General features: G+C 45.0%; 1 protein-coding gene across 9 annotated transcripts in view; it reads left to right on the forward strand.

The window, feature by feature from the left end:
- Positions 1–13,384, forward strand: part of LOC143770237 (carnitine O-palmitoyltransferase 1, liver isoform-like) — a 67,389-nt gene that overhangs the window by 36,961 nt on the left and 17,044 nt on the right. For 6 of the 9 annotated variants that reach the window (XM_077259660.1, XM_077259662.1, XM_077259659.1 and 3 more), the window contains exons 5-10: positions 2,367–2,468; positions 3,186–3,323; positions 3,802–3,879; positions 8,200–8,307; positions 9,424–9,511; positions 11,920–12,115. In XM_077259660.1, the coding sequence (XP_077115775.1) occupies positions 2,367–2,468; positions 3,186–3,323; positions 3,802–3,879; positions 8,200–8,307; positions 9,424–9,511; positions 11,920–12,115 (710 nt within the window). Of the gene's footprint in view, positions 1–2,366; positions 2,469–3,185; positions 3,324–3,801; positions 3,880–8,199; positions 8,308–9,423; positions 9,512–10,379; positions 10,465–11,919; positions 12,116–13,384 lie in introns of all 9 variants that reach the window. The other 3 variants (XM_077259667.1, XM_077259668.1, XM_077259666.1) reach the window with 1 other exon arrangement.

Here is a 13,384-nt window from a genome sequence, read left to right on the forward strand (position 1 = left end):
ATTTTTAATCTTTAAAGACTCCATAATAACAGGGTCTGTACCACAGGACTGGCGTATAGCAAATGTGGTGCCAATATTCAAAAAAGGGGCAAAAACTGAACTCGGTAATTATAGGCCAGTAAGCTTAACCTCTACTGTGGGTAAAATCCTGGAGGGCATTCTAAGGGATGCTATGCTGGAGTATCTGAAGAGGAATAACCTTATGACCCAGTATCAGCACGGGTTTACTAGGGACCGTTCATGTCAGACTAATTTGATCAGCTTCTATGAAGAGGTAAGTTCCGGACAGGACCAAGGGAACCCAGTGGACGTAGTGTATATGGACTTTTCCAAAGCTTTTGATACGGTGCCACACAAAAGGTTGTTACATAAAATGAGAGTAATGGGGATAGGGGAAAATATGTGTAAGTGGGTTGAGAGCTGGCTCAGGGATAGGAAACAAAGGGTGGTTATTAATGGAGCACACTCGGACTGGGTTGCGGTTAGCAGTGGGGTACCACAGGGGTCAGTATTGGGCCCTCTTCTTAACATATTTATTAATGACCTTGTAGGGGGCATTCAGAGTAGAATTTCAATATTTGCAGATGACACTAAACTCTGCAGGGTAATCAATACAGGGGAGGACAATTTTATATTACAGGATGATTTATGTAAACTAGAAGCTTGGGCTGATAAATGGCAAATGAGCTTTAATGGGGATAAATGTAAGGTCATGCACTTGGGTAGAAGTAATAAGATGTATAACTATGTGCTTAATTCTAAAACTCTGGGCAAAACCGTCAATGAAAAAGACCTGGGTGTATGGGTGGATGACAAACTCATATTCAGTGGCCAGTGTCAGGCAGCTGCTACAAAGGCAAATAAAATAATGGGATGTATTAAAAGAGGCATAGATGCTCATGAGGAGAACATAATTTTACCTCTGTACAAGTCACTAGTGCGACCACACTTAGAATACTGTGCACAGTTCTGGTCTCCGGTGTATATGAAAGACATAGCTGAACTGGAGCGGGTGCAGAGAAGAGCGACCAAGGTTATTAGAGGACTGGGGGTCTGCAATACCAAGATAGGTTATTACACTTGGGGCTATTTAGCTTGGAAAAACGAAGACTAAGGGGTGATCTTATTTTAATGTATAAATATATGAGGGGACAGTACAAAGACCTTTCTGATGATCTTTTTAATCATAGACCTGAGACAGGGACAAGGGGGCATCCTCTACGTCTGGAGGAAAGAAGGTTTAAGCATAATAACAGACGCGGGTTCTTTACTGTAAGAGCAGTGAGACTATGGAACTCTCTGCCGTATGATGTTGTAATGAGTGATTCATTAATTAAATTTAAGAGGGGACTGGATGCCTTTCTGGAAAAGTATAATGTTACAGGGTATATATATTCGATTCCTTGATAAGGCATTGATCCAGGGAACTAGTGTGATTGCCGTATGTGGAGTCCTGAAGGAATTTTTTTCCCCATGGTGGAGTTACTCTTTGCCACATGGGTTTTTTTTGCCTTCCTCTGGATCAACATGTTAGGGCATGTTAGGTTAGGCTATGGGTTGAACTAGATGGACTTACAGTCTTCCTTCAACCTTAATAACTATGTAACTATGTTACGCTATCCACTATGTTTGCTTGAACTTTGAAGTCTTGGAGGAACGGTACTGGGTGTGACGTGTGACGAATTGTGGGCTAAATCATAATTAATAAACGGATAAAAGTCTTTAAGAAGGAGGGTTCTGAACAAGAGGAAATGGGTTTTTGGAAAACCAGTGATCATTAATCAGTTGTAAATAAATAGAATCTCAAAATGTAATCTTGATTGGAAATGTTGTTCTGTCAGTGATAAGAATCGTTTTTGTTTGGAAACCCTTAAAGGGAATCTGTCACCACATTTTTACCACTTAATCTGAGAGCAGCATAATGTAGGTATAAGAGACTCTGATTCCGCCAATGTATCGCTTACTGGGCTTCTTGCTGTAGATTTTATAAAATCACAGTTTTATCAGCAGGAAATTATCCATCGAGGACTATTTAACCTGCTGCCAGGTAGTCCAACCACGCCTCCACCACTGATTGGCTTCTTTCTTTGTACAGACAAAAAGCTGCCAATAAGTGGTGTGGGTGGGGTTACACAGAGCTCTGCGGATCAGAGAAATGATAGATCTGCAGCAGAGAAATTATTGAGCAACAAGTTGCCAAGTAAGTGACACATCACTGGAATCGGGGTCTCTGCACAGCCTTTATCCAGTGACATCATATATCAGAACTAGGCCATAAACGTCTAGTGTTTATAAGCAATTTAAGAGGTTACAGCAGTAGGACCTTTGGTCTCCTGACCCCAACTAACAGTTTCTTTGATTTGCAGACTTTAGTGAAGATCTTCTCTGGCCGTAAGCCCATGCTGTACAGTTACCAGGCGTCGCTTCCTCGCCTTCCCGTTCCAAAAATTAAAGACACAATGCAAAAGGTAAATTTAGACCAACTTAGACGTGTTTGTTCAGTTTTATCAGATGATAGGATTTCAAGCACTAATAATGGCCAAAAGTATGTGAGCACCGATGCTGATAGCTAAGTAAATGCATATGGCTCCGCCCTCATCCTAAACAGTAGGGTTGGGTCTTAAAGGGAATCTTTCAGTAGAATCAACCCTCCTATCCATCTATATGGGCTTGTAGGTCATAGGAAACTGAATAAAATGATACCTTGATATCTGAGATCCAATGTCTTATTCCAGAGAAATCCACTTTTTTCTTAATATGTAAATGAGCTGTTAAGATCTATGGGCCAGACATAGTTCTCCCCGAGATTCTGCCTCCAGAGCTTCATTTAAATAAAAAAAGGGGTGTTATCAGTGTGAGATACCTGGATCAGGAGAGCGCACTTCAGTTTTTACATGTCTCAACTGGTAACACCCCCTTTCATTTACAATAAGCTCTGGAGGCAGATTCTCGGGGAGATCTATGTCCAGTCCATAGATCTTAACAGGTCATTTACATATTAAGAAAAACGTGGATTTCTCTGGAATAAGACATCGGATCGCAAATATCAAGGTATCATTTTATTCAGCTTCCTATGCCCTACCTGCCCATATAGACGGCTTAGGAGGTATGATCCTACTGAGAGATTCCCTTTAAGTGCACAGTGATGCAATGTGATAACCTCCATGTTAACGCCTTATCCTCAGTACCTGGAATCGGTGAGGCCTCTAATGAACGATGAGGAATTCAAGCGCATGACCGGACTTGCCAAAGACTTTGAAGCTAAACTGGCACCCAAGCTGCAGTGGTACCTGAAGCTAAAGTCCTGGTGGGCTTCTAACTATGTAAGAACCCTTTTGTTTTTCATCGTCATATCAATTGTGATATGTTCTGCTGATAAATGTTTGGGTCAGTTCTCTGCAATCAATGTATTCTGGTCTGTTCACCGCTGGGGTGGTGTTGGGAGTCAGACCCCCACCGATCTGATATTGATGACCTAAAAGGTAAACAACCCCTGTAAGTTGGCCATACCCCGTAAGATGGCTGTTAGACGAATGTTTGATTATTTAGAGGCTGTCTTACCGATTACTCCATAAACATGCACCTTCCCTTCAACTGAGCATGCATGTATTCTCACAAGGGAGAAGGTGAGACACCTTTATTTCCTTCAAGAACAATGGTCTAGACATGTCAAAATCATTCTTTTATGAAAATTTGTCAGAGGGTAGAAGCTGGGACACCTGAAAAATTATTGGGTTCTGGCCTCAACTCTTCGAAATGTATTCAGATGATTGAATGAACCTGGTTTTCTCTGTCTGGTAGGTGAGTGATTGGTGGGAAGAATACATCTACCTGCGCGGAAGGAGCCCCATTATGGTAAACAGCAACTATTACGCAATGGTAAGCAAGACCTTACAGAGGAACCACTTACTAATTTATTTATCATATACGTGTCATATAGCAGATGACAAATACAGCTCTGCGCTGCCTTTGTCGGGAAGTGCAGGAGAGTTGAGCTCTGCTAGAAACTGGCTAACAGTCATGTGAAACCACACACTGATGTAGGTGGCAGAAGATAGGAGCAGAGTGTGCACAGGGGCATAAGGGTCATGTAAAACCACACACTGATGTAGGTGGCAGAAGATAGGAGCAGAGTGTGCACAGAAGCATAAGGCTAAGTGCACACGTTGCAGAATTGCCACAGAAATTGCCGCGGAAATTCTGCAGCTCCTGCCGCAGGTATATCGCATGTGGAATTGGCATGCATATTCCCGCTAAAAACTAGCGTTTTGCAAGCATAATTAGCTTGCAGAATGCTAGCGTTTTCCAAGCGATCTGTAGCATCGCTTGGAAAACTGACAGGTTGGTCACACTTGTCAAACATAGTGTTTGACAAATGTGACCAACTTTTTACTATTGATGCAGCCTATGCAGCATCAATAGTAAAAGATAGAATTTTTTTTTTAATTATTTTTAACAAAAATCGTTATTTTCACCTTCCGCAGACAGCCGATCTCCTCAGCGGCTTCCGTTCCTATAGATGCTGTGTGTGAAGGACCTTCGATGACGTCGCGGTCACGTGACCACGACGTCATCGCGGTCATGTGACCGCACCGTCATCGCAGGTCCTTCACACACAGCATCTATAGAAACGGAAGCGGCCGCGTGCACCGCTGAGAGGCGGGAAGACTCCGGAGGCCATCAAAGGTGAGTATATCACTATTTTTTATTTTTATTCTTTTTTTTTGACCAATTATATGGTGCCCAGTCCGTGGAGGAGAGTCTCCTCTCCTCCACCCTGGGTACCAATCGCACATGATCTGCTTACTTCCCGCATGGTGGGCATAGCCCCATGCGGGATGTAAGCAGATCAATGCATTCCTAGGTGTGCGGAATCCCCGCGATTCCGCAAATTTAATGAACATGCTGCGTTTTTTTCTGGAATGCGATTCCGCTCAGGAAAACAATGCAGCATGTGCACAAAAAATGCCGATTGCATTCTATTAAATAGGATGCTTAATGTGAGCGTTTTTTCTGCGGTTCTATAGCGTTTTTATAGCGAAAAACTGCGAAAAAAGACACAAAAAATCTGCTACGTGTGCACACAGTCTAAGGGGAATGTGTCACTTAGATTAGCTGGGTGATAACATAGAGAGATAAGACCAGTAGACGAGGGAGGGGTCTGCAGCACTGAGGAGAAGCAGGTGCTGCTGGAAATAGGACAACCCGTTCAGCTATGTGAAGTGGGATGCATCAACGGGCATCAAGAGGGAAAAATACACAAAAGTACAAGAAAGAAACGTTCTGTTGGGCCTAGTCTGCATGCTAACAATAAGTATGTATGTGCTGTGCTTTGTGAAAAATAATGAGGTTCTGTGAATAACCTTTTAAAGGGTTAAGGTATCCATTATCGGTAGGATAACTTACTAGTTGCTTATAGTGGTCGGATCCCCCCACCGTTACTAAGAACAGGGTCCTACGGAGACCCATCTGAAATTGAGAATGAGCTTTTCCACTGCATTCATTGTCTACGGGACTGGTGGTGACGGCTGATTACAGCGCTCAGCAGTTTCTGGCTCTCCCATAGAGAATGAATAGATCGGAGGTGCACATGCTCAATCTCGTCAGAGCCCCATTCTCTAGATCTATGGGGTTTAGTGAAGTGCCCATATTCACAGGCCAATAATTGGGGACAAGTGTTCTTAGACACTCGTGTTTTCTGATTATCAGCCTGACTAAACAGACAGGCAATCATCCAACAGACGAGCAAGACGCTTGTTCGTCGGGTGAGATGATTTTTTGCGCCGGTTTTCGAAAGTCCGTGGCCACGTGTAAACCGGATACGCGCAGTGGCGTAGGAAGGGGGGTGCGGGGGGGGAAGCCGCCCCGGGCGGCATAATGCCAGGGGCGGCTCCGACCCAGAGAGGAGGAGGAGGAAGAAAAAAAAAAAAAGAGAGAGACGCGGGCCCTTTAAATCTTCGGGCGGCACCGACCGCCGCCACGACCAGGCCCCCCCCCAACCCCCCCCCCCGATACCAGCGCTGGGCCCCCCTATACTCACCTCTCCTGGTTCCTGCAGCAGCTGCAGCGTCTTCACCGCTCTCTGACTCTGCGACGTCTCAGGGCAGAGGGTGCGATGAAGTCATCACTGCGCGCTCAGCCTCTCTGTCCTGAGCGTTGCAGAGCCGGAGAGACGCTGAGTGCACGGGACCTGCGCTGGGAACGGGAGAGGTGAGGATTTTACTTTTTTTTTTTTTTTCTTTATGTCTGACTCAGACAGACTGGGGGTAATATGCTGGAGACAGACTGGGGGTAATATGCTGGAGACAGACTGGGGGCAATATGCTGGAGACACACTGGGGGCAGATTGCTGGACGCACTGGGGGCAGATTGCTGGAGACACACTGGGGGCAGATTGCTGGAGACACACTGGGGGCAGATTGCTGGAGACACACTGGGGGCAGATTGGTGGACCCACTGGGGGCAGATTGGTGGACCCACTGGGGGCAGATTGGTGGACCCACTGGGGGCAGATTGCTGGACCCACTGGGGGCAGATTGCTGGACCCACTGGGGCAGATTGCTGGACCCACAGGGGGCAGATTGCTGGACCCACTGGGGGCAGATTGCTGGACCCACTGGGGGCAGATTGCTGGACCCACTGGGGGCAATGCTGGACACACTTGGGGCAATACTGGACACACTGGGGGCAATGCTGGACACTGGGGTAGATTGCTGGACACACTGGGGGCAATGCTGGACACTGGGGCAGATTGCTGGACACACTGGGGGCAATGCTGGACACTGGGGCAGATTGCTGGACACACTGGGGGCAATGCTGGACACTGGGGCAGATTGCTGGACACTGGGGCAGATTGCTGGACACTGGGGCAGATTGCTGGACACTGGGGCAATGCTGGACACACTGGGGGCAATGCTGGACACTGGGGGCAATGCTGGACACTGGGGCAGATTGCTGGACACACTGGGGGCAATGCTGGACACTGGGGCAGATTGCTGGACACTGGGGCAGATTGCTGGACACTGGGGCAGATTGCTGGACACTGCGCCTGTGCGGCCGCCCTGCTTGTGAATCCCAGCCCCGCACTCTGCATAATGCATAACACACTGCGGGGCTGGGATTACCAAGGTGGGTGGCCGCACAGGCGCAGTCTGCAAGCCTGGCTGTGACGTCAGACGGCCAGAGCTCTCTGCGCCTGCACCAAACAGCGATACACAGCGCAGGCACCGGATTTCATGGGTAAACAGTGCTGAGGGGGCGGTGCCCGGCGTTGAGTGATGGCAATTGGGGGGGGGGGGGCGCCAAACTCGGAAACAGCCCCGGGCGGCAAAAGCTCTAGCTACGCCAGTGGATACGCGCTGCCCATAACTTGGATGATGGGATTATTGAGCATTCTAGATCTATAGTTGGCCTCTCTAAACAGTCCATTACGTGACCACCGATCAGTTTGCATGTGGCCGTCGGGGGTCATTTATGGCTGTGGCTCGGTGGCGAAAATTAGGTGAACTGTTCCAAGACCCATTAGTCATAGCGCTGCCGGTCAGGGAACAAGAGCAGGAAGTCCAAAGAAGATAGCAGGAACCTTTCTCACCAAGTCTGGCGGGTGTTATCTGTCCTCCGCCCCAGGGTGTGGCGCAGTAATGTGTTACAAGGCTCGCACAGGAGGTCGCTGTCACTTTAAATCTGGCACGATGATAACTTTATGGAATTTTGATCTTATAAATGATAAGGTTAAGGTTGAACAGTGTAGAAAGGGTCTCTAGACGCCTTTATTTTGGATTTCGTCTTTTCATACAAAGAAATGGAAGCTCATCTTGTTTTAAAGGGGTTGTCTGGGATGTAATAAGGCATGAAATATGCTTAAAAATAAAAAACAATTTCCCCATCGCGCATGTGTTTCTCTTGGTGACCAATGCAGCCAGTGACTGTCCTCAGCAGCTTCCCTATTTCTGCTGCCAGTGATTGGCTGCAGGGGTCACATGTGATAGCCAGACATGGGAGTTAGCAGGTAGGTACGAGTTTTTTTTTTTTTTTTTTCCTTTTTACTGTTGCTTATTTTAAAGGGATCCCATACATTGATGGCATTCCTCGTTATAAGATGGGAACTGACCTTTTAAAGGGATGTTCCAGCGCCCCTTGCCAACTATGCATACATTAACTATGCTGATGTTGTTATTTTCCTTTCTGCTTCCACATTAGGACTTTCTATACGTTACACCAACCCCGATCCAAGCGGCTCGCGCAGGTAACACGGTCCATGCCTTGCTTTTGTATCGACGCAAGCTTAGTCGCGAGGAGTTAAAACCGGTAAGAAATCTGATATTTTTATTATACGGCATTATTACAGACATTGTCTGATGTCTTTGCCAGTGTAACCTCTCGGGTCATGTTCATACATTATTCATAGCCTGCTCCAAAATAATGCACAGGACGGCCGTCATTTTGAGCCACTACCAAAGATAAGTGAGGGTTATTTTAACTTCCTCACTAATAATCTACTTTTAAAAGGACGTTAGTATTGATGGCCTATCCTTCTATATCAGGTCAGTTCCCAGGACCACCACCGATCCGCTGATTTAAAGCACCAGTGATACAGGGGAAATAGCACAGCGCCATACTGTGTAGTGGCTGCAAATGGTACTGCAGTTCTCTCCCATTCAAGTAAATGGGAGAGCTGCAGTACAAGGATTGGCCGAGCGTGCATCATGTGTTCTTAATTAGAAGAAGGCAGTGAGCCGCTGTTTTCACCGGAGAACCCCTTTAACAATAGTTTTCCGAATATCAGATATACATTAGTCAGCCAGGTTCAGTTGACCGAAGTCTATTGTGTATGGCCGCCTAATACAATTTGGACAAAGTGTGAATTTAACCCTTTGATTGGATGGAAATGTCCCTCGTGCTCCTGGTGTGACAGATTCTCTTTAAAGTGAACCTGTCGCAAAAAAAAAAAAAATCAGATTCAGATGTGTATTTGCTGCACAATGTCGTGTGTGAGTGTATTACTTCACACTTTCTGGTGTTGTGCCCTTACTTTGATAAAGCTTCTTGCCCACATATCCCATGATGCTGTGGACCGCTCCCTGAGCCAATCAGATATCTCCTCACTCTCAGCATATAGAAATAGAAGCTGCAGCTGCATCCCCTTCCTATCCCTTTGGTGTATTTCTACAGAATTGAGAAAGTTTACAGGCAAATGAGGGCTACTACTATCTAGAAGCCCCCCAATAAGTATATATTACACAGCTTTATATGTTTTTGTACTGGCGATAGGTACACTTTAAGGAATATCGGACTAAGTCACTAATGTTATTTTTTTTAACATCTTCATGAAAGTCTTGATTGGGTTCATTGGGCTGGGGTCTCGGCCAGTTATTGATATCACCTCTGTGTTATCTCCCCTCCCGTTGTAATAACTGGGTACAGAGCAGGGTCCCAGGATCCATTATCCCGCTGTGCTCGTCCCAGTGGGAGCGCACCTTTAACACCACCCGCATCCCCGGAGAGGAGACAGGTAAGCGAGCGGGTGAAACCAAAATCAACGTCCTCATCCGTCCCTCATGGTGAACGGGACCTAACAAAGACCAGAGTTGGCCTCCTTACCTTTTCTTCTAATGAGATTTGCGTGTGAAACCCGCTACGTATAGGTTTTGGGGGAATCCACATTTGGAGCTTGGATAGAGGACACAAACAAAGGCAAATTACAGAAGAGATCTCGGCGCTCTACCGTTCAGATAAAGACGGATTTGTAAAAGTTGTTAAAAAAAAAATAATAATATGAGCTCCAAACGTCTCCCGCAAAACCTAATGGGCACTAAAGCAGCAACCTGAGCTCCGGGCCGGGTGACGGTTCGCCTTATCTTTGCATGTGAGCTGAGACTAACACGGACGTGTTATGTTTCAGCTAATAAATAATAATCTTTCTTTGGTAGCGGATTGTCTATTGATTACGGTCTTCTCTTTGCCTTCTTCTCCCCTTCCTTACCCTTTTACCGTCACCTTCTCTACCCTTTTAACGTCCGATTTTTATGTCGTTCCCCTCCTCTTCCACAACCTCTATTAACCCCCATACCCAATCCTGCCTTACCTCAACCACAACCGTTTTTTGTTTTATTTTTTAATATTTACATTTTTTATCATTTTTTTAATGTATTATATATATTTATTTCTATATATTATAATTATTATAATTTTTTTTGCCATTGTTTTATTATATATATTTATTTATTTCTATATATTTGCTATTATATTTTTTTTGCATTTTGGCCATTTTGCACCTTCCATTTTTTTTTATTTTTTTTTGCGCCCCCAACCCTTCCACCATAATCTGTTACACCATCCTCCTGTCTGTGGCTCCCTCCATTTTCCCCCCTCTTATACAGCTGATGATCCAAGATTGTTTGCCCATGTGCTCTGCTCAGTACGAGCGCATATTTAACACCGCACGTATCCCCGGAGTAGAGACAGGTAGGAACAATCTTGTGCATTTCTATAACCTTTGACGTTGGGCTTTTTTTCACTACTTTCTAGCACAGATCATTGCCTTGATTTATAGAACATGATTGAATAAGTTTGTCCAAATAGGGGGATTGTTGTCCACTTGAGGATCCCCTCCGAAATTCTCTTTTAGCCAGACATGACAGCATTGCAGGTGAAATTCGCAGCAAACAACTGCAATGTAGATGGTGGCTGATTGCTGGGGGTTGAAAGGGTTGTAAAGCACATAAATGTTTTGTTTTTCCGGGAGCTGAGAATTTGGTAAAATAATAAAATGATGTACACTCCCCATTAAGTATTTGAGGACCACCCATAGACCTCAAACATGTGGATGATCTGCTATTCAATGACGTTCTAAAATGTCAACACCACTAGGTTTTGCAGGAGCAGCTGCCAGACACAGCCAGACTCCGCAAAAAGAAAGCAGAGATGGTTTATTACCAACTCTGCCTTCCCAATCGCTGTGTATAGGAAGCGTTGGCTTTCTTCTCCCATCCGATATGATCACTGGATGACGAGAGTGAAAAGAAGCTGCTGGAGGCAAAAAATGAAATTTGCCCTGTAACCGGGGATAATATACCAACCTCAGTTACAGAGGAAATCGGCAATGTAAAAATGTATTTAATTGTTGCAATGCTCCCAAAAGTCTTTTATGATCTGTTGCGGGGGAACAAAGTGATTGAATGAATAAATAAAAAGCATGAAAAATTAGGTAAATAAAAAAATAGCAAAAAAAACCTCGAAATCAACTGTTACTAGCCCCACTACAAGATCGAAACGTGTCCGATATGTAAAAATTATAAGAGGAACAATATTGAAGATGTATTTTAGGGGTCCTTTCAGTCATGTAGCGGCTACCGTCACTGCTCAGTATACATTGATTGGCAGCTGTAAGAACGCCCCTGCGCTTTGATTGACAGCTCGCGATGGAGCTTATCTGTGCAGAGTGAGCTGGCAGTCAAAGGGCCGAGGTGTGCTTACAGTTTCCGCTATGACTGTAGCCGTGCCGGCACACCTTTATGACTAAAAGCCGGCGGCTCCTAGGAGAACTGAGGCTTATTTTCTCCTGGCAGCTGCACTTTCAGTAAGGCAACCGGAGAGCAATTGTAACACTATTTCCCTACAGAATAGCCCTTTAAGTAGCTTAATTTTGCATTTTGGGGTTGTCAGACTCCCTTTAACATCACTGCCCTGCATAGCGCTCTTTATCCGCCCCAATTTGGCGACCCCCAGCAATCATCTACGGTAACCTGCGGACAGATAACTTACTAACGTGGGACCACCCCGGTAGCGACAAGAATCCATATTTGATATTGGTGGACCCCATCTATAAGTGACATTGGGTTCATACTGTGGAGCTATTGGTACAGGTAGATTCGGGATACAGTGTGTGTAAGTTTGATCATTTCTGTATTCTACGGCCAGATACCATCCAGCACTTCTCCGACAGTAAGCACATTGTGGTGTATCACAAGGGGCGCTTCTTCAAGGTCTGGGTTTACTATAGTGGACGCCTGCTGAACCCCAAGGAACTGGAGATCCAATTCCAACATATCTTGGATGACACAAGCCCTCCACAGCCGGGAGAAGAGAAACTGGCTGCTCTGACAGCCGGAGAGAGGTGAGAGGTCCTTATCGTGGATGACCATGCCGTAGAGTAGGGGTGCCTATAGGGGCCATCTGTGGACTGAACCTTCTCAGCAGCCCCCTATTGGGCCACAAGTACAGGACCCGGTTTACCGGTGGAGAGCCAACTTCAGCCAAGGCATTTTTACCGTTTCATCAGCTGGCGGAGTTTTCGTGTTCTTGCCGATCTTCCCTTTGTCCCTTCATCCCGGACAATTTTTCATTTTCATTTATGCCTCCCCTTCTTCCCAGAGCCATAACTTTTTTTTTTTTTCCGTCAATATGGCCACGTTAGGGCTTGTTTTTTGCGGGACGAGTTGAACTTTTGAACGACGCCATTGATTTTACCACATAGTGTACTGAAAAACGAGAAAAAAAAACTCCAAGTGTGGTGAAATTGTATAAAAAAAAAAAAGAGTGGAATTCCACAACCTTGAAATATGATTTCCTAGATCAGTACGAGTACACAGTTATGAAAAATGTATAGTTTTTTGTTATTATTTTAAGTGGTGAAAAAAAAATTTCCAAAATCTTTATGGGGAAAAAAAAGGTTTTGCGTTTGTCTCCATTTTTCGAGGTCCGTAGCATCTCCATTTTTTGGGATCTGGAGCTGGCTGAGGTCTTATTTTTTGCGCCATGAAGTGACGTTTTTATTTATGCCATTTTGGGGTGGATATAATGTTTTTATGACCTCTTATTGCATTTTATTGCAATGTTGTAGCGGCCAAAAAATGTAATTCTGGCGTATCTATTTTTTTTCTCATTACTCTGTTTACTGATTTGGATTAATTTACTTTATATCTTGATAGATCAGACATTTATGAATGCCACAATACCAAATATGTGTATTTTTTTTTTAATGGGGGTGATTTGAACTTTTGTGTTGTTTTTTTATATATATATATATATATATATATATATATATATATATATATATATATATATATATAATAGTCTAAGGGGTACTTCCGTCTTTCTGTCGGAAACTTCCGTCACGGATATTCATTCGCTGATTGGTCTCGCCAGCTGCCTTTCATGGCTGCCGCGACCAATCAGCGACGGCCACAGTCCGATTAGTCCCTCCCTACTCCCCTGCAGTCAGTGCCCGACGCCCGCTCCATACTCCCCGCAGTCACGGCTCACACAGGGTTAATGCCAGCGGTAACGGACCGCGTTATGCCGCCGGTAACTCACTCTGTTACCGCCGCTATTAACCCTGTGTGACCAAGTTTTTACTATTGAGGCTGCCTATGCAGCGACAATA

Source organism: Ranitomeya variabilis, chromosome 4 (assembly GCF_051348905.1).
Source record: "Ranitomeya variabilis isolate aRanVar5 chromosome 4, aRanVar5.hap1, whole genome shotgun sequence".
NCBI lineage: Eukaryota > Metazoa > Chordata > Amphibia > Anura > Dendrobatidae > Ranitomeya > Ranitomeya variabilis.